Raw genomic sequence first — 20,127 nt, forward strand, 5'->3', positions numbered from 1 at the left:
ACCCCATCTCTCCTCCCGGTGACGCCGATGCAGGGCAGCGGCGGCAGCAGCAGCAGCGGCAGCAGCAGGGACACGTGAGCCCTCCCTCCCTCCCTCCCACAGCCTGCCAGCCCCGCATGTGCTGCAGCATTTCCCTGCAGCCAGGCCTCTCCATCGGCACCAGGAAATCCAGATGATGATCACCACACCAACCACTTCTCATCTCGGGGGTTTCCTCACAATGGCCCCTTTCAGGGCTGGACAAACAGCTGATAAAAACGCCTTCACCTCGCAAGCGGCCTCACAAAGCACAAAGGGCGGCCACCGCCTTCCCACAGAGGCACCGAGCAATTCAGTGGCGGCCACAAGGTCACCCGAGGCATCTGCGGCAGGGAAAAACTCCTCGGGATTCTGGTATCCCATCTGGAAGCAGGAATTTGCCCCCCAACAGCCTCAACCTCCCTCACTTTTACAAACACGGGCAGCAGAACCCCAGCGCTGCTGGAAGGACTGTGAGGGTCAAACCCAGCTGAGCTTCCCGGAGCTCTGGGAATTCCCACAGGATTTGCAAACTTTAGTGGGATTTATCACCCCAACGATGCTGGCACCTAGCAGGATTGACTTTATCACACCCCTCCCTTCCAAAACGGCCGAGGCACCCCGGGTGTTCTGCTGCTCGTGGGGGGTTTTGGGGATTTTTCCTGGATGCCAGGAGCGGCGCTGCCTCCCGGGAATGGCTCTGCAGGGAGCAGGCAGGCGGCTGCCTCTGCAGGGATCAATGCCTTACGGCATGTGCAACCCCCCCGGAGCAATCCCGACCTTAAATCCGTGCGACAGCCACCGGGAAAACAAACAGATTGCAGGGAGCGAGGAGAAAATTCCAACTGGAGCAAACCCAGGGATCGGGGCCTTGGAGAGCGCCGCCCGTAATTACGGTACAGCGGCAGCACGCGGCAATTACGGTAATGCCCATTGCGGCCTGGGGCCCGCGCTGCTGTTTTCATTAATTTTCCTAATTAATAATCATCCCTGCGCCTTTTCCAAAGGAAGTTAGCACTGATGAACTCACCAAGAGATGGGAATTAGGTGTGTAGGGATGAGGAGGGGATGCTCACCCCAAATCCGGGGGATTTCCCTTAAAGAAGAGAAAATCAGGAAATGCTCAGTTGCTCCCTTCCCTCCACCCCAAACTCTGGCCACAGGACCATGCAATTAACGCCTTTAACTGATGGGAGGAGTGCAGATAACACCAATAAGATGAAGCCCAGGTGTCATTTTCCATATCCAAAGGCACAGCCAACATTCCCAGCTGGTCTGGAAGCATCCAGAGCCCTGGCATTGCGTGGAGCTTTCCTGTTTTGCCTGCTCTGAAGCAACTGCAGAACTCCTCTGCACCAAATTAAGTCTCCCAGAATCGAATCATTCTTGGATTACCAGCAGTGACCCTATTCCATGCATCCTCTGCTCCAGGGAACCACAGCTCCTCCCCAGCTCCCTCCCAGCCCTGCGTGCAGGTGGGAATTTCCCAGATTTCCAGTGGCAAAGTTCACTCCCAGCTCCCTCCTGCTGCCCACAGCAAACCCTCCCTGCTCAGGGCTTCTCCCCACCTTGATTCCTTTGCTGAGCTCTGGTTGCAGACACAGAAATCCTGGGAGAGGGGTCCTGGCAGGGTGGTGATGTTGGCACCAAGGGCATGGAGCCACCTGGCAGCTGCCCTGTCACCCCTTCCTAACCAGGTGTGCTCCATTTTTATGTACAGGAAGAAGAAGATTTGGCCTAATTTATGACTGAATTTGACAGACTTAAGGGCCCAACCATATTGGGGGGTTCAGGGTGACCCTACCATGACCTTGCAGGGCCTGAAGGGGCTCCAGGAGAGCTGGAGAGGGACTGGGAACAAGGTCTGGAGGGACAGGACACAGGGAATGCCTGGAAACTGAAAGTGGGTAGATTGAGAAATTGGGAGGGAATTCCTGGCTGGGAGGGTGGGCAGGCCCTGGGATGGAATTCCCAGAGGAGCTGTGGCTGCCCCTGGATCCCTGGCAGTGCCCAGGGCCAGGCTGGACACTGGGCTTTGGAGCAACCTGGGATGGTGGGATGAGATGGGCTTTGAGATCCCTCCCAGCCCAAACCAGTCTGGGATTCCATGATATGACCCCGATGGGGATTGGGGAAACCCCCCTGATGATTTAATGTGGAAATTCCCACTTTTCTGGCTCTTTATGGAAAGAACAACTCTGTTCCTCTGGTGGGGAGGGCCCTGAAGAAGCACCCAGAGCCCTCCCAGTCCCTCAGCGACTCCAGGGATGGATCCTGTTGCAATTCCTGCTCCGTTCCTCTGGAGTTTGGAGAGGAGCTCCTGGTGCAGCCAGGGAGAAGAATAAAGACAGGAGCAGGGATGTGCTGCTGATGGAAATCCTTTGAAGTCGATCTAGCCCAGCTGGGGTTCCCCGAGGCCAGGAGCCCTTATGCAAAGCCGGAGCCATGGGCAGGAGCTGAGGGCGATGTGGAGATAAGAGAGCGGCTGGGGTGCAGGGGAGGCTCTGCAGAGAGGGATCCTGCCCCACACTTTGATGGAGGAATCTCGCAGCAGATCTCCAGTGTTTACAAACTCTGTTCCCGACCCACCCTGGTGACGCAGAGCTGCATCCCGAGACATCCCCAGAACAAAAGGGCTCCTGGGCCCGGGGTTACTTTCGCTGAGGCAGCCGGGCTGAATCCTCCCCGCCCAATTACCGCGGTAATTAGTGCAGCTCCAGAGGCGCAATCAGACCTCGGTGGGACTGCGTGGAGCGGCTCTTTTCGGGGGATTCCCGGGATCCGCGGCTCTGGGAGCCGGGAAGAGCCGCCCCTCACCTGCCCGAGCCCCGTCGGAAATGATTTCCACACAGGAGGGAAATTACTCACCCGAGCATCGGCGGCGGGGCAGACCGGGAGGGTGGAATGCTTTTGTCTGGGACGCGACACTCCACTCCAGGTTTAAAAAAAAAATGGGATTAATGCCACCCCGCCGAAGGAATATTTGTTATTGACTCAACCCTTTCTTCCTGACGTCTCATTGCTCCAAACCGAACTGCTGGATTTTGGAATTGAGGAGCATTTCTTCAAAAGTTTGGAAGTCAAGAGTTAAAGTTCCTGGGTTTGGAGCAGCAGCAACCCCGCTTATCTGTGTTTTCCTGCTCTTACATCACTTACAGAAAGGACCGTGGCAAACAGATTTGCAGCTGTCCTTGTTACTTCATAATTCCCATCGATTTTCCTTCCTAGGTACTCCGTGGAGAATGATGGGAGATGCATTTAATGCTTAAACAAGAAAAAAAAAAAAACAAAACCGAAAAACACGAGCCCGTTTCACACTAAACAGCACAAAAGGAGAAAGTTTTCAGCCATATTTCAGTGCCTGGAGAAAAGTGGAATGGTTGCAGTCAACTATCAGTCATTTAAAAAATCAAATTTCTTTTGCAGCTCTTTCTAGTTCTTGTTTCCTAAAACAATATCGCGTTTAATGTGCTAGAAACTCTTTTTAATGAGATACAAAGTACTATTTGTTTTTTGGGTTTTTTTTGTTTTCCCTTCAGCTGATTTTGGAAACCCAAAAGTAAACACAGGCTTATGAAATCTCCAATTTCACATCAAAGCAGCCTTGATTTATAGAGATGTTCAAAGGAAGACTTTAAAGGAGCAACATCATGACCAACTTGTTGGCCTGATGTTATTAGAATAATTTAGAAATCCACAATGTAAATGTTGATAAATAAATAGCAGGTTGCCATAAATCAGCATGTGGCTGCTCATGAAAGCGAGAACATCTATCTGATGTAGACAGAACAATATTCAGATTTTCCCCCCGTGAAGTTTAGCATTTCTGAGAGCGGCAGAACCTCCCTTGGGTGGGACGGGATTTACGCAACACGGGGCTTTAAAAAAGTGATGAATTGGGAGCTGGAGCTGAGCGCTTGCAGCACTGGGGCATTTCCAGCTCGTTTCCAGCCAAATGAGACTCGAAATATGCAAATTGCTCCCAATGCCGGAAAGGAAAAACTCCCTGCAGGAGCCTGCCCGAGGAAAGCGCCGGGGGTTTGTGCAGCTCCCCAGCCAGACTGGATTGCTCCATTCCCGAGAACTCCGGGTGTTACTCAGCGCTGAGGCAGGAAAATCCCCCTCGGCCGCCGCGGGGAAGGGCTCAGGTCACGGAGAAAGCAGCGCCGTGCTTCCCTGAAAATCCGTGTGTCATGTGTGGGCAAGGTGTGGGATGGGGCTGGCCCCTGGAGAAATCCCCGAGTGCCCCGCGGGGCCGGATCTGCTCCTGCCTGCTCCCGGAGCCCCTGGATCCCAGTCCTGGAGAGCCCAACACCACTGCCCTGCATCCAGTCCTGGAACATCCAACACCACTACCCTGGATCCCAGTCCTGGAGAGTCCAACACCACTGAACTGGATCCCAGTCCTGGAACATCCAACACCACAGCCCTGCATCCCAGTCCTGGAGAGCCCAACACCACTGAACTGGATCCCAGTCCTGGAGAGCCCAACACCACTGCCCTGCATCCCAGTCCTGGAACATCCAACACCACTGCCCTGCATCCCAATCCTGGAACATCCAACACCACTGCCCTGGATCCAATCCTGGAACATCCAACACCACTGCCCTGGATCCAATCCTGGAGAGCCCAACACCACTGCCCTGGATCCCAGTCCTGGAGAGTCCAACACCACTGAACTGGATCCAATCCTGGAGAGCCCAACACCACTGCCCTGGATCCCAGTCTCAGTATTCCAACACCACTGCCCTGCATCCCAGTCTCAGTATTCCAGCACCACTGCCCTGGATCCCAATCCATGAATCCCAGTCCTGGAGTATCTAACACGACTTCCCAGGGATGCCAGTCTCAATATTCCAGCACCACTGCCCAAATACTCGGGCTGGGTTTCCCTCTGTCTGGATGGATGTGCAATTGCAGGACTGGCAGAGTTTAAGATTCCAGAGAAGCCCACACCGGTTTGGGGTGGAAGAGACCTGGAAAACCGTTTCCTTCCACCCCTTCCACCATCCCAGCAGCTCCAGGCCCTGTCCAGCCTGGCCTTGGGCAGTTATTTCCCTCTGTGGGATGGCACAAAGGACAGATTGTTGCCCTCCTTGGATGGAAAAACCCCAGCAGGGAGGTTTGGCCCAGTCTGAAGCTCTGGGATCCTTTGGGGTAAGCTCAGGTGGGTTTCTGCTCCATCCAAAAGGCTTTCCCAATATCCGGAACAGATCTCTCCTCCCCAGTTCTTTTGGCAGCTACATCTGGAGTGTACAGCTCATCTAGATGGGTTTTGTATGGATTTCCTCTCTCTCCCCCACTGAAAGGTGCATTTTATGACACAAATGGCTCTGCTGGGAGGAGGAAGCACACAGAAGGCACATCCCAGGCAGGGATAATTCCCTAGACCTGTCCCACCTTTCCCAGAGCTGCACCATCAGTGCCCACACCAATTTCTCATCCCAGCACTGCTTTTATTCTTCCCTCTAGGGAGAGGTGAGTAAACAAAAGCAGAAACAGGCCCAAACACTGGCTCTGCAGTGTCATTTTTAGACCTTTACCAGCTGGAACAAGGTTGGATGTGTGGAGAGCAAAAGGAGACTGAGGGGGAAGGGGAGCTGCTGAGAAGCAGCAGCACAGACCTCCAGCAGCTCCTTTGCTGACACCAAGGTGATTAAAGAGAGCCCTGACAACATCTGTGGCCCCGAGAGCAGAGAGTGCTGCAGGAGCTGCAGATCTCAGCCCCAAATCTTGTGTCAGTCACACCCTTGCAAACCACAGCAGGGCCTGGGTGCCAGAGGAAGCCGAGCGACTGCGTCAGGAGAGCCACAAACCAAAGAGCCTCCCCTGGCTCCCAGAGCCAGCCCTGCTCCTCTGGGAGCCAGGAGACCCCGGGAATCTGGGGTGGGATACCCTGGATCATATCCTCAATCACAGAAAAGCCCCCCAAAAGAACAACTAACAGAGCATTTGTCATTGAACAAGAGAGCAATGCAATTAAACATGGGATTTTGCTAATCGTATGAAGCAGCAATTTAAATTTAATTTAAATCTGAATCAAGCTCTGCAGTCATCATTTAGGCAAATCCAGCTGGGGTTTTACCTGAGTAGGAGAACAGGCTTTGGAAAATTCAAATAACTTTGTGCCCTGAGACGACTTTTCCAAGATGCCTGTGTTGGAAAAAAAAAAATTCTGGCAACTTTGAATCAACAGAAGTTTGTTTTCTTCAGAAAACACGGGATAAAGAGGGAGTCCTGGCAAGAGGGCACTGAAAATCCAGGGAAGAAGTTGGTGTAGCTCAGCATCCCCCCAAAAATATGGCAGCTGGTCCTGCCAAAATGAAAATGAGCCTAATGCAAGCATCAGACCCATACAGAAGGCACTAATTAATGGAGATAAAATTAAATGAAAACTCCTTCTCACGCAGAGATAGGCAAATGCTCCTCAGAATCCTTTTGCTGCTGTTGGCCCAGCTGTGCTAAACCAGCAGCAAGGTGAGGCACTTCTGGTTTGTTTGCTTTAAGCCAGGCTTTAATCGGGGGAATCTCTCCCTCTCGGGCTCTGAGGGTGAATCTCCATCCCAAACCATCTCCACAACTTCTGCCTTTGATAACTCGACATCTTTCAATTCATTTCACTCCATGCAAATATTTGGATCAGCCCCGTGGAACACAGCTGGGGGGAAAATGAGGAGTTTGGAGTCAGGCTGTCCACAAAACCTCTCCAAACCAGGATGAGGATGAGCACTGCCCTGAAATCCTTCCCAGCTCCTTCATCCCGAGTGATGCTGCTCCTCTGGGATGTCACCAGCATCCTTCTCTCCAGAGGGGACCCTGCTCCCCACATTTAGTCACTCTGCAGTGCTGCCCTCAGCTCGTGATTCATTTTGAACCTGCCTTTGAGCTATTATTTATTTAGGCCCCACCCTGACGTGTTATAACGTAAAAGTCTGAGAATGCTGAACTTATAAAACCCCATCACTTCCCAGGAACACCAGGACTGGGGAAAGGACACGCCAGAAGGTCCTGGGCACCCTTGTGGCTGGGAGGATGGGTGACAGCTCCCCAAAAGGCTCCTGGGGAGAAGGATTTGAACCAAAATCTGACTGCCAACGCCTTGATCTCTGCACCAGCAGTGGTCGAGGGATCCCCCTTGGATGGGCTTTCCCCACACATTTTCCACAACATCCCAAAAGATGGGAAAACATCCAGCACTCAAAATCCTTTTGCTCCAGGAGGGTGTCCCAGATGGTGACACTGTCTCCCAATCCCCACACATCCCACAGCCAATGCTGCAGCTTTCCAATATTTCAATTTTTAAATCTCTGAAGCAGTTTAACCAAGATCTCTGGACAGAGAGCCCAGAGGGCTGGCAAGGACGAAATATCACATTATTAATTATGCATGGCCCCAATATTCCACCCTGTTTTAGGGCATATTCGACACCCCCAGAATGATTTTCTTTAGAGGGCAATAAGCACGGGAGGAGGACGCAGAGACAGCCACCCTAAAGTCCATCTATGCTGGTGATGAGACTGACACACAGGAGCCGACTGGGACCCAGCTCCCCAAATCCCGAGGGGATTCCAGCCTGGGTCAGGGCCAGCACCCAGCGCTGTTCCCTCCTGATCCAGCAGCTTTCCCTGGCAGCTCCTGCTCACCCCTCCGAGCTCCTGTATTGCAAACCCCGCTCCCGCAGCGCCGGAGGAACGCGGCGCCCTGTCCTCTAGCGCAAGGACATCCCAACACGGACAACACCCGTGAGATCACCCCCGGCTGGGGGGAATACCCCAAACCCAGCCAGAAACAGCTCCTACCTCCTGCAGCATGCCGACGGCGCGGGGTCCTGCCCGGCAGCGGCGGCTGCCCGGCCAGGGAAGGGTTAAAGAGCGACGTCAAAGCGGCGCGGGGTGCGCGGGGCGCTGCGGGAGCGGCGCTGCGGGAGCGCGGCCAGCGCGGCCCCGCCAGCCCGGCCGGGGCGCTCCGACCGCCGCTGCCCCGACGCAGATCGCCGGGAATACCGGCACCGCGCGGGGCTCAGTGATTCATCCCGCCTTGGAAAAACAGGAGACGTGGAAGTGTCTTTGTTCCGCCGGCTGCCGCAGCGAACAAACCTCTCTTTGTGCGGCGATTAAACAAAGGAAGTTCCAGCGCAAAGCCAGGGGAAGACTAAACAGCTCGGCACCACTTAAGGGAAACATCACGTAGGAAGGGGACAGGGCTGGGGGCTGCCGGGCTGGCCGCAGGGAGGGGACGCTGTGCAGCCCGGCACATCCACCGCTGGCACTCGGCCGCGACCTCCAGCGCGGCCCCGGCAGTTTACATTCGTGGCCAGATGTTTATTCAGCCACCCTCTCCCGAAAGCGAGGTGCGGCCTTGCTCCGCTTTTCTGCCCCAAATGCCCTTTGAAATCCGAGCAAAACGAGATCGGTTGTGTTTATCTTGCGGCTCGCAAGCGAGAGAGGAACACGGAGCAGTTGTGCTGCTGTCCCGGGCCGCTAGCTAGACAAGGCTTGAGTTATCCAGCACTTGGGAATAACAGAAACATCTTTAGGAGCTGCAGTAAGAGAGTTTAGGGATTTGCAAGGAAGAGTCCTCCAAATAACAGTTTGGGTAGAGGCAAGAGAGTTTGCAAAGTCATGAGAGGACACCACTCACACTCTGCCTATTTAAACTTGGAATATCCCCAGAGAGCAGAAATTCTGTTCCATGGACTCCATGGACTGCAGAAAGCTCTGAACAAGCCTGGTCTAATTAAGGAGAAGCAGAGGTGCAGCTCAGGTCCATGCAGGTATCTCCGTTTGGGCCGCACGGACAGGCAGCTCTGCAGGAACAATCCATGCTCTCTCTCCATCCCTCCCTTTTAGGAGGCGATGGCCCCATAAAAACCTGGAGCTGGTAAGGCCAGCATTTCAGCTGGGAAAAAGACCTGCTCCTTCTGATGATCCAGGGGATGCACTGAGCACATCCTGCCCCAGATCCCAAATTAGGGACTAGAGCAGGTCCCATCTGCAGCAAAGTGAGGCTAAGGACAGCTGCCTAATGCCAGGACAGAAAACAGCCCCTTTTTTATCATCACTGACTCACAAACCCTTCTGACACAGCAGCTGCCTGAGCTGGAAGCTGGACACGGTGATAAATGCAGGAAAAATTGAGTGTATATGTAGGAATAATGTAAATAAGGGTGGTTGGGTCTCTCAAGCAGCACTGAGTGCCTGCAGAGCTCCTTCCAGGTTATTTTGTGTCAGTGCAAAGCTGCGGGGCCCTATCAACTCCTCGCAAAAGATGTTAGGAAATTCAGTGTGAGGAAAACAAACTCCCTTCGTGGCAGCTGCAAACCGGTATTTTTGCAGGTTATTTTTTTTCCTCTAAACTAGAAAGAAAAGAGCGCTGTGCACGGTTAGTTCTGCAGAGAGCCCGGGCTGCTCTGCTCTGGAAATGCATCGGTGCCAGCATCAGAGGGAGCAGCGTTCCCTCTTTGCCAGCTTTCCGCGGGATCCCTGCGGGTGGCACTGCAGGGTCCCCGGCTCCCTGCCGCCAGCACAGCCCCGCAAGCTCAGCCGCTCATTCCCTCGCTCCTCCTGGCGTTAACTCCCGGCTAAACGAGGAATACGCACATGTTTTGAGCGCTGCCTTCCGAACCCCATCAGCTCAAAGCCCGGCTGCCGTCCCGCATGGCTCTTTCCCCTCCGCTGCCTCCTTTTTTTTTTGCCGCAGCGCTCCTGAGAATCCCCCTGCGCTGCGCGCACGGATGCCGAGAGCCTCCCTCTCTGCCTCTCTCGGCGCTGTTGTTGCAACTCTGGATTTTCTAAACTACGTCTGTCAGGAAGGAGACAGGAAATTCGAGTCACACTTGCAACAGCTGTGCCATGCCTACTATCAGGCTCAAATGACGTAGTTTGGCTGGGGTGGCGCGGGGCCAGGAACTGGCGAGAGCGGAGGTCAGGAAGATAGGTCAGTGTTTATTCTGCTGCTGCGCTTGGGAGCATGCCGAGCCGATTTGCTTTCTTCCTATCTAGACTGTTTCTCTTTCCGTTTTTTCTTTAATAATGCGCAGCCCAAGCATCCTGTTTTCAAAACATCTGCCGGCTTTGCTATTTACCGGTGACAAATGGAGATGCCTCGGAGCGGAGCTGGCGCTGGGACGGGATGCTCGGAGCGGGGAAGGGCGGCTGCAGCATCCTCCCAAAGATGCAGGAGGGACCCGGCACTCCAGACTCCGCACGTTGTCTGCCACCAAACCCCCAAAAAGCCACAAATCCCCCGAATCGTTAGGCATAGAAACCAAACTTTCCAACCCCAACCGTGCCGTGATTTGTGACAATATTTACAGCTCCACAGCAAAGGCAAGCGAGGTGTGAGGCCATTTTATGTTTCTCTTTCACAGCTGAAAACTGTGAAACTGGAAGTTGACCAAAAAAGTGCAGACATTTCAGAAACGGGTTATGAAAGAACAAAGTTTCAGGAAGTTTTTCTCGAGCCAGCTGCAAGCCATCTGCACCCCGAGTAATCGCAACTTTAAAGTGCTACAAAAGCAATTTAGTTCCACCTTCACGAGGCCAGATTTGTCAGTCAGCAAAAAAAAAAAAAAAAAAGTAACCTCAAATTGAAGGGTGCCGTGTTCACACTGGAGGTGCAGCCTGAACCCTCCTCAACTTTCATCCAGGGTTCCCTCAACACAAACTCAAACGAATAAAATAACATTTCTTTCTTGAAAGCTCGGACTATAAAACTTTTACTGTTTCCTTCGCCCCTGCACATCGTGGTAATCACTACCAGAAGAGGAAGCTGAAACAACACTGGATTTCTTTGCTCAACTTTTTCCCATAAATTCAGTTTCTGATTCAGCATTTCTGATTGCAGTCATTTCCAATTAGGAGAGAAAAAACCAAAAAACAAACCAACACCATCGGGGTGGTGCAGAACTGGGTTTAAAACCATCGCAACAGGGCAGGGACGTGGATGCGAGGGGCGCTGGGTTGGGAATTTGTGAGTGTGACAACTCCAGCGGGCACGGCGGGGCTGGAAGCGCTGTCTGGGAGCCCTGGAAGGGGCAGGCGCGGGCCGGGAGATGCCAGGCTGGCCCGGGGCTGTGCCAGGGGCTGTGCCCGGCTCCCTGCAGCCGCGGGCCCCGGGGCAGGGAGAGCCGCGAGGAACGGGCGGGCTCCGGGAGATGCTGGAGCGGAGCTGGGCTCAGGCAGGCTGGAGCACCAACTCCCAAAAGTTGCTCAGAACTCGCGTTTTGCTCTTTGCTGCCTGTCAGGGTACTCGTGGTACTCTGCTCTCCTCCTGCTTCCCTGACTTTAAACACCAGGGACTTTTCTTGCTTTACTTCAGCCCTTTATTCTGTGCAGAGAAACTCACAACTTCCCTCTGGCTCCCAGGAAAGCTCCGCGGAGCAGCAGCCCCCGGAGCTGACTGCCTGTCACCATCCCTGCCTGCCCACCCTCACCATGCGCTGCCAAGCGGTGCCAGCCCAGCGCATTAAAATCAAATTAAAACGTCACCGAAAGCCAAAACAGCCGTAAAATACCGGACCCACAATGTTTACAGTTCGCCGTTATTATTATTAAGCAATGAAGTTAATTGACTTCTGGCGTGGTGATTTGCTAAATGCGGGCGTTTGCAGAGTGTTCCTGCTCATATCGGTTCCGGAGCTAATTGAAACCTCTTCAATTTTCGGAAATGAGCTAGCGGCAGCGATAGGGCTCTCCACGATACCCCGGATCGCGCCCCCCAGACTATCCCGGTTCTCTCTTCACGACATCCCGGATCGTTCTCCCAGACCCATCCCGGATCGTTCTCCCAGACCCATCGGGGATCGCTCCCCCCGATCCATCCCAGATCGCTCCCCCCGATCCATCCCGGATGGATCCATCCCGGATCGCTCCCCCAGATCCATCCCGGGTCGCTCCCCACGCCACCCGCCGCGAGTTCTCCCTGGACGCGTCTCCGCGGGGAACGTGCACCGCCTTCACCGCAACTAATTCGGAGCTGCTGTCCTGGACAGACGCGAGGACGGGTCGGGATCAGGCTCGGAGCCCCGCGCGTCTCCGCACCCCGTCCCGCACCCCCGTCCCGCATCCCCGCTCCGATCCCGGTGCCGCACGTGGGCTCACCTTGTTTGAAGCCATCTCGCTGACGGAGCGGTAGGTTTGGATGGTCTCTAGCTGATCCAGGCACCAGTCGAGCTCCTCCAGCGTCTCCATGGCCAGCTTCTGGTAGGGTTCCTCTGCGAAGAGGCACACGGACATGTAGTCGGGCTGGCGCTGCGGCCGCCTCTCCATGGCGGGGCCGCCCGAGCCGCCGCCAGCGCTGCCGGAGGTGCCGCTCCGCTCCCTCATCACGCGGCCGCCGCTGCGCTGCCCCGGCCGCCGCCAGCGAGTCCCCGCCCGCCGCCGGCCCCGGCCCCGGCCCCCGCCCCGGCCCGCCCCGGCCCGGCCCCCGCCCCTCGGGGAACGGAGCGCCCCCCGGGCAGGGTAGGGCAGGGCAGGGCTGTGGCTCGGGGAGCGTCATCGCGGACCCCCCGCCCCGGCTGCTGCGGGGATCGGCCTCCCCCGCCGCTCGCGGGATGCTGCTTCTGCTCCTGAGCCAGCCCCGCTCCCCGCAGCACCCAGAGCCTGCTCCCCGACAGCCCTGAACCCCAAGAGTTCTGCTCCCAACATCCCTGCTCCCCAACCCTGCCTGCTTCTGCTTCCCATCAGTTCTGCTCCCCACATGCACCAGCTCTGCTCCCCAACCCCTCCAGCCCTGCTCCTTAACCCTACCGAGCCCCACTCCCCACCAGCTCTGCTCCCCAGCTCTGCCTGGTCCCATTCCCCACTCCTGGTCCCATTCCCCACTCCTGGCCCTGCTCCCTGTCCCTCCTGACTCCCCAGCTTTGCTGGCTTTGTCCCCATCAGCCCCCTGCTCCCCGGGAAGCCCTGCACCCCAAACCCACCGTCCCTGCCCCTGCTCCCCGAGCTCTCCTGCCCTGCCAGCAGGACCCAGCGCTCCCAGCAGCTCTGGGGTAAAAGTTAAGGTTTCCACAAGCGGATACAGTGAATCATAAAATCTCCCCATGAATGTAACTGCTTCTCATAATCCCCGTAACATATGCTCATCCCATAAATCTGTCAGAGCTAATGGATTCAGCGTTCCTACCGGCAGGTACCAGTGACATCACAGGGCAGGATTGCTCAGACACACTCAGGAGCTGAGCTGGAGCTCCAGCCCTGTCCCCCTGCCCTCCCTGCCTCGTGTCCCTGGTGTCCCAGTGTCCCCAGGGGAAGGAGCTGCACCCCGTGCTGGTGTCTCTCCCCAAGGACAGATCCTCTCTGTCATTCACCACATCAGTAAAGCAGCACTGGAGAGGGACCTTCCATTAAATGATAGAGAATAAACAGAAAATAAACCCTGCCAAAGATAACTCAGCAATAAACCTGGCACAGGCACCTTTGAAAGGTTTGGTGAATCCAAATCTTTGTGGCATTGAAAGTTAATGGGGTTTATTCTGTGCTTGCAGAGTTGCAAACATTCAAAGTTCTCTCATTCCTGCCTAATCACAAAGCAGGTGAAAATAGCTAAAATCACACAAAGCTCAGGGTATTTCCCTTTCTCCCATGAGAAATTCCCATTCCCATTGAGGGAATTCCTCCCATTCCCTCTCAGCTATTTTTAACTGTAAATTAGTTTACCCAGAAGGGCTCAAACGACTTTGCAGAAAACATTGGGTTTGATAAAACCAGCACAGGTAAAATAAGTTTAGGAACAGGAAAAACCCCATCTCAGCCAAACTAAACCCCACATGTTTAAATCAAATCCGTGTTCTTCTGCTCTGAGACTCCTCAGGAAGCTCAGCCACAGCATGTGTGCATTCCTGGAGGAGGAGAAGAACAGGTTCACAGGGACTCTGACACCAGACCCTAATTTTAGCCTTTTGGGGGATTTCCAGCCTTGCCCAGGTCTGCAGGACCCGCTGCCACTGTCACTTCACTTCCAAACTTCACCTCAGAAAGAGCCATCAGAGAAGGCAGGACCCAGAACAGGAATCTGCTTTTGATATTGAAGGACTCACATTCCCTAGAGCTGATATTCAGGATATTCCTTTACTCTGTAATCTGAGTTTTATGTAATAGAAGGGGGAAAAAACCTTAAAACAAGCAAAGCTATTATATATAAGGGATATTGAGGTGGGCTCAGGGGGTTTGGCTGTAAGTATTTTATATTTATTTTTGGGTTTCAGAAGATGAGCTAAATAAAGAGTGACTATTTTACACATTCGCAATGTTCTCTGGAATTTTTAGCAGGGCGCATCAGGACCCTCCTTCCCTCGGTTTCTGCCTCCCTGCTTCATTCCCAGGAGGTTTCCTGAAGGAATCCTGGGAGCAGCAGGGATCCCTCCATGGATTACTCATGCAGAACACTGTCACTTGCCTAAGCCTTTGCACTGAACCCCTGAGAGGCCAATGGGTTCACGACTTAAACTTGGGTATTTTGAAAATGGCCACCTAAGACAACTCCAGTCATTTCAGTGGCAAAGACACAACAAAGTGAGAGCAAACACCTCTTGCTAAGGATCACTGAGTTCTGCTGCTGTTCCAGAGCAGAAATGGATTCTAAAAAGCACCATTCACATTTTTCTTTCAGGATTTGCATTTTTCCTGACATTGGCCAGCCTGCCCTCAACTCCCTCTGGCCTTGGCACCCAGCGAGATGCAGCACCTGCATCCCTGTGCAGCTCCTCTTGGTATTTTTGGCTTTTGACTCATCCCAATATTTTATTTTTCACTCATTTTCTCAAGTAAGCAGCGTGATGAGGTGATGCCTGCTGGGTGTGTGCCCTCCAGCTCCTCCTGCCTGCCCTCCGTGGTCACCGGGCAGTCATTTCTGAACTGGCTGCCTTTGCTGGGGCAGGAGGGACGTCACTGGCACCACATTCCCGCTCATTTCACGGAATCACACGGGCCAGCCAAGAGGAGTCACTGGCCTGGCCCACAGCAGGAAGAGGGCCCAGCTCAGCCCTTCTTAGAAACTCAGAACTGTCCCTGAAGCCGCCGAGTGACGCAGTCTGAGCCCATCACCCCGGAAACCCCAACTCTTATCAAACCAGCCCTCCCCGGCTGTGTGCAACTGCACCACCTCCCTCTGATGAACTTGGGGATATTTACAAATAAATTGGTGAAAGCAGAGGCTACAGTCCCACTCCTAAGGCTAAATTTGCTTTTAAAACCAGCATGTGAAATTAAAATATACCCACCAAGTCCCCCGTGAAATATTTTAAGATCCACAGCTACCCCAGAATAACAGCCAGATATAGAATCCATTAGGAGTTGCTCTTCTACCAATCTAAAAACTTTGTGTGGGAAAGATCTTAAAATAACAAATATTTTCTGGCTTTCTTCATATTTGATATTCATGGATACCAGAGAATGGTTTGAGTTGGGTGGGAACTTAAACCCCATCCAGTTCCACCCACGGGCACGGACACCTTCCACTACCCCAGAGTGCTCCAACCCTGTCCAACCTGGCCTTGGAGACTTCCAAGGACCCAGGGGCAGCCACAGCTTCTGTGGGAAATCCATTCCAGGGTCTCACATGGGACAACTCCTTCCCAATATCCCATCTAATTCCATTCTCTAGCAATGGAAGCCATTCCCTGTGTCCTGTCCCTCCAGGCCTTGTCCCCAGTCCCTCCCCAGCTCTCAGAGCCACTTGAGGCCCTGGCAGGGGCTCTCAAGAGCCTTCTCCTCTCCAGGCTGGCCACCCCCAGCTCTCCCAGCCTGGCTCCAGAGCAGAGGACAGGGATGAAGTGCCCTGGGATCCTGTCCCTGAGTGGTATCTGCTGTTGCTACAGCGACTCCCACAAACAGTAAACACACGTTTAGATGCTCCGTGAGTTCTCTCCCTGAACCCAACGTGAGCATCACACTGACATCAGCAGAGCAACTCCCCCTGCCAGAAACTGTCCCAAAGCCCAGCCAGTGGCTGACTTCCATCACCTTCCTGGTACAGCTGAGGCACATGGGCACTTTGGAAACACTGCTGCCATTTCGGGACCGGGGCTCCTGGAACCCTTCAGGATGCATCTTCAACCATCTCACATTTCAGTTTATATTTGGGGGTTGCATAAGCCAAACCCGTAAATGACAGCGGTGCTTTGGTCATGTTTGCTGGGGTGAAATCATTGCTGACACAGAACAGGGAAGTGAGGAACAACGGGAGTTTCAGTTTTTGAATCCTACCCAGTGTTTGCGCAGGAGAGCTGGGGCTGGTGGCACTCCAGTAGGGACTGAGGTGACATTTCCACACAAGACCTGAGCTGCTGCCAGTCCCTCCGAGGACAGAGGCAGCCCTCGCCTTGTGCTTCTCTGCTGGCACTGGGAATGCTCCAACGTCCTGAAATGCAGCACCTTTCCAGTGCCAGCATTCTGCAAAAACTGCATCTTTGGTAGGTTTTGCCATCTGTTCCTTTGCCAGCTCTGCAAGGTGATGGAACACACGGAATCTCTCCCTGCAGAGGTGACTTTGCAGCCCCTTTTTAGGGGCTTTTTCCCACTTACTGACATTCCTGTGCTCCCTTTCTTTCACACAATTGTTTAGGTTGGAAAATCCCTCTCAGACCATCAGTCCAACCATTCCCAGCACTGCCAAGGCCACCACTGACCCACGTCCCCAGATGCCACATTCACAGGAATTTTAAACCCCTCCTGGGCAGCTGTGCCAGGGCTGGAGAACCTTTCCAGGAAGGAATATTCCCAATATCCACCCTGAGCTCCCGTGGCTCAGCCTGGGGCCGTTCCCTCTGCTCCTGTCCCTGTTCCCTGTTCCCAGCCCGACCCCCCGGCTGTCCCCTCCTGGCAGGAGCTGTGCAGAGCCACAAGGGCCCCCTGAGCCTCCTTTGCTCCAGGCTGAGCCCCTGCCCAGCTCCCTCAGCTGCTCCAGACCCTTCCCCAGCTCTGTTCCCTGCCCCTCCAGCCCCTCAATGTCCTTTATGTCATGAGGGGCCCAAAAGTGACCCCAGGATTTGAGGTGTGGCCTCACCAGTGCTGGGTACAGGGGGAAAGTGAGAGCTGCTCACCAAGGTGCACTTGAGGCCTTTTTTCACTCTTGAATACTTGGACAGTGAAAGGTTTTGGGGAGCATCCTCTTTTCTGGGAGTAGTTCAGTGTAAGGACAAGCAGACACTCCATCCATGTCACAGATGGGAAGGGGGTCAAAGGGACAAACTCTCCCCCTTGGCTCCCCCCAGACCCCATCTGTGCCATCCTTCTCCCAGCAGAGCTCCAGCTCCTCAGGGCCTGCAGGGATCTGAGCACGAGGCCAACATTATCTGCAGCTGCAGAGTTCCTCTCTTCACCCACAAAGTGTCCCCATCACGTCCCCAAGTGCCACAGCCAGGCAGGAGGGTGGCCAGAGTCCCCAGCCAGCAGGAGGGGTTGGTGGCTTTGACGCAGGAGATGAACTGAGCCAGGAAACATTTTGAAAAGAGATCCAAATGCCAAAATTTCAAGTGGGGTTTATTTTCTCTCTCCTGATTCCCTCATGATTCTCTCTTGTCAAGCCAGTCCTGATAAATAAAAGCATTAGGACTTCTTCTGGAGGGACATGCAAAGGCCATAAAGCCACAAGAGTTTTAAGGCCAAAACACCACATCCCAACCAGGTGAATTTAAAAACTTGGGGAGCAGTTGCAGTTCCCTTTCCAGCTGCCAAAAACCTCAGCTTTCCATAACCCAGGAGGAATATTCCCAGTGGGATTGAGTTGTGGACAGATTGTCCAATCTGGTGGACAAGAAATGTTGAAGACAAATATTTGCCAACGTCCTTTTAGACTCAGCTCTCCTCAACTGTTAGAGATCAAATTGTGGGCTCCATTTCTACCTCTGCGAGGAAAAAGAAGAATTTCTTCTATTGGATCACAACTTTCCTTGTAAACCTTGGGAATGAGGAGCTTAAGATTAAAAAAGACCCTAAAAACTCTGATAGACTCTGCCAAAAATTCCAAGAGGAACTTTCACATGGAAGGTTAAAAGCAGCTTCTAGCAGTTTTCCCGACTTTACTCAGTCTATCCATCCTGTTCCACATGTTTACAGTGCCATAAGACATCTTCTAAGTTATTTACTCTTCATTTCATCCTGGCTGCAATAAATTGGGACTATTTATAAAGTTCTTCAGTGTTTGGGGCCGTCCTTCCCAGCCCAAGCTCCAGCTGCCTTTGAAGCAACAACAACTGAGACTCGAGGTCACCAAAGTAATTTTCCAGCGATTCCAACTGATTTAATAAAATATTATCACTCTATCTAAACCTTACCTCAACAATTTAGACTCAGGATAAAATCTGTTCCTCTAAAAGGAAAATAAGTAAGAGCAGTTGCTCCCTTTTGCCAGGGAAAAGTTTTGATGCTGGATTTATTCCCAAATCCAGGGTGTACAACATGGCAGTGAAATGTTCCCCTAATGCTGGACAAGCTGATAAAATTCCACAAAAACTAAAGCAGACAAACACTCATAAACCCCCAAAGATGAAAATCCAAGTGTTATGGGGGAAATGGTTCCTTCCCTCCAGGAGTGACAGGGAATTGGGTGAAGTGGGAGCAGATTTGGGAACCTGAGCTCCTCCTCCATGGCTCTTGGGTGAGATAAGGATTTTGGAGTCCTGGTGGACATGAAGGGCCAGGTGGAAATGTTTATCCTGGTGCATGAAAACTCTGCTGTAGGAAAGGTCTGACAGCACAGTCCCAGACCCTCAACTGGAAGATACACTAAGGAAACATTTTAAAAATGTCCCTAATTCCCAGGTGAAGCCACAGGACACAAGCCCAGATCTTGCACTCATCAGAGGACCTCAAACCAGCCCACTTTTAATTATTCTCTGTTTATGACAGATGATCCCAATTGTTGTCATTACTGCAGATGACACAAAAGATTGGGGAGAGCAGGCAGATGCTGGAGTAGATCATATGGATGGCAGATGATGATTTGGGAGCTGATAGAGCTCATTAATGTCACTGAAGGCCTCATTTGCATCCCTCACTCCTGGGCTGCTCATGACTAAGAGCTCGTGTGGGGGGAAGGTGGGAGAGGGCCCCTCTGGGGGAGAGTCCATCCCAACTGATCCAGCAGCTGATCCCACCTGGGATTAGCTGGGAACTGTGGGATCTTAACTCCTGGGGCAGGGGAGAGGGCAGGGAAAGGGAGGAGAGAGAAGAGGGAGAGGAGAAAGGGAAGGAGAAGGAAATGGAAAAGAGATGGGGAGAGAAGGAGAAAGAGTAGAAGGAGAAAGAGGAGAAAATGAGAAGACGCAGAAGAAGGAGAAGGAGAAGGAGAAGGAGAAGGAGAAGGAGAAGGAGAAGGAGAAGGAGAAGGAGAAGGAGAAGGAGAAGGAGAAGGAGAAGGAGAAGGAGAAGGAGAAGGAGAAGGAGAAGGAGAAGGAGAAGGAGAAGGAGAAGGAGAAGGAGAAGGAGAAGGAGAAGGAGAAGGAGAAGGAGGGTGCTTGGAGTGATTTACCAAGGCACTCACATGGCCATGGCTCAGATAAAGTCCCACAGATCCCTCCCATTCCCCAAAAGAAAATGGCTATTTCACCTCCCCAGCTGAAGGTTCATTAGCAGGAATATCACCCCACATTAATTACTAACCAGTGTCAGAAAATGGCTATTTCACCCCCACAACACGAGGTTCATTAGCAGGAATATTGCCCCACGTTAATTACTCCCAGTGCCTAGCATCACTCTAAAACCCCAGAGCACGTTGAGTAAAACAGGTTTATCAACAAAGGACGTGCCAGAACTTGATGGAAAAGGGCCCTGTGCAGGCTGGGAGCTGTTCACCCTTTGCCTTCCCTAATGGAGCTGTGGTTGCTCACGGATCGTGTGGACATGTTTACATATTTATCCCTCACAATGCCGAGGGAATAACTGACACCCGGTGATTTATTTGTTTAATGTATCCTGTTAGTGATTCTGAGAGCTATTTCCTTGAATTAAAGCATTGTTCTACCAGATCCAGAAAATATTCCTGTGGAAATCCTTCTGTTGGACAGATTTGGAAATTCACATGGAAAGCAATCAAAGGCACAGAGCACAACCCCGGGATTCACTTCAAATCTGCAATGAAATGTCCAAATCTTACAGCACCTCATCCCAA

At 53.0% G+C, this 20,127-nt stretch overlaps 1 protein-coding gene across 2 annotated transcripts in view; it reads right to left on the reverse strand.

Moving 5' to 3' along the window:
• The window catches only part of PDE4B (phosphodiesterase 4B), a 170,862-nt gene that overhangs the window by 15,135 nt on the left and 135,600 nt on the right, over positions 1 to 20,127 (reverse strand). Inside the window, exon 8 of one of the 2 annotated variants that reach the window (XM_030226401.2) lies at positions 12,120 to 12,232. In XM_030226401.2, the coding sequence (XP_030082261.1) occupies positions 12,120 to 12,232 (113 nt within the window). Of the gene's footprint in view, positions 1 to 9,617; positions 9,826 to 12,119; positions 12,233 to 20,127 lie in introns of those variants that run through there. The other variant, XM_018912545.3, reaches the window with a different exon arrangement.

The sequence above is a fragment of the Serinus canaria genome, chromosome 8 (assembly GCF_022539315.1).
Source record: "Serinus canaria isolate serCan28SL12 chromosome 8, serCan2020, whole genome shotgun sequence".
Classification (NCBI taxonomy): domain Eukaryota; kingdom Metazoa; phylum Chordata; class Aves; order Passeriformes; family Fringillidae; genus Serinus; species Serinus canaria.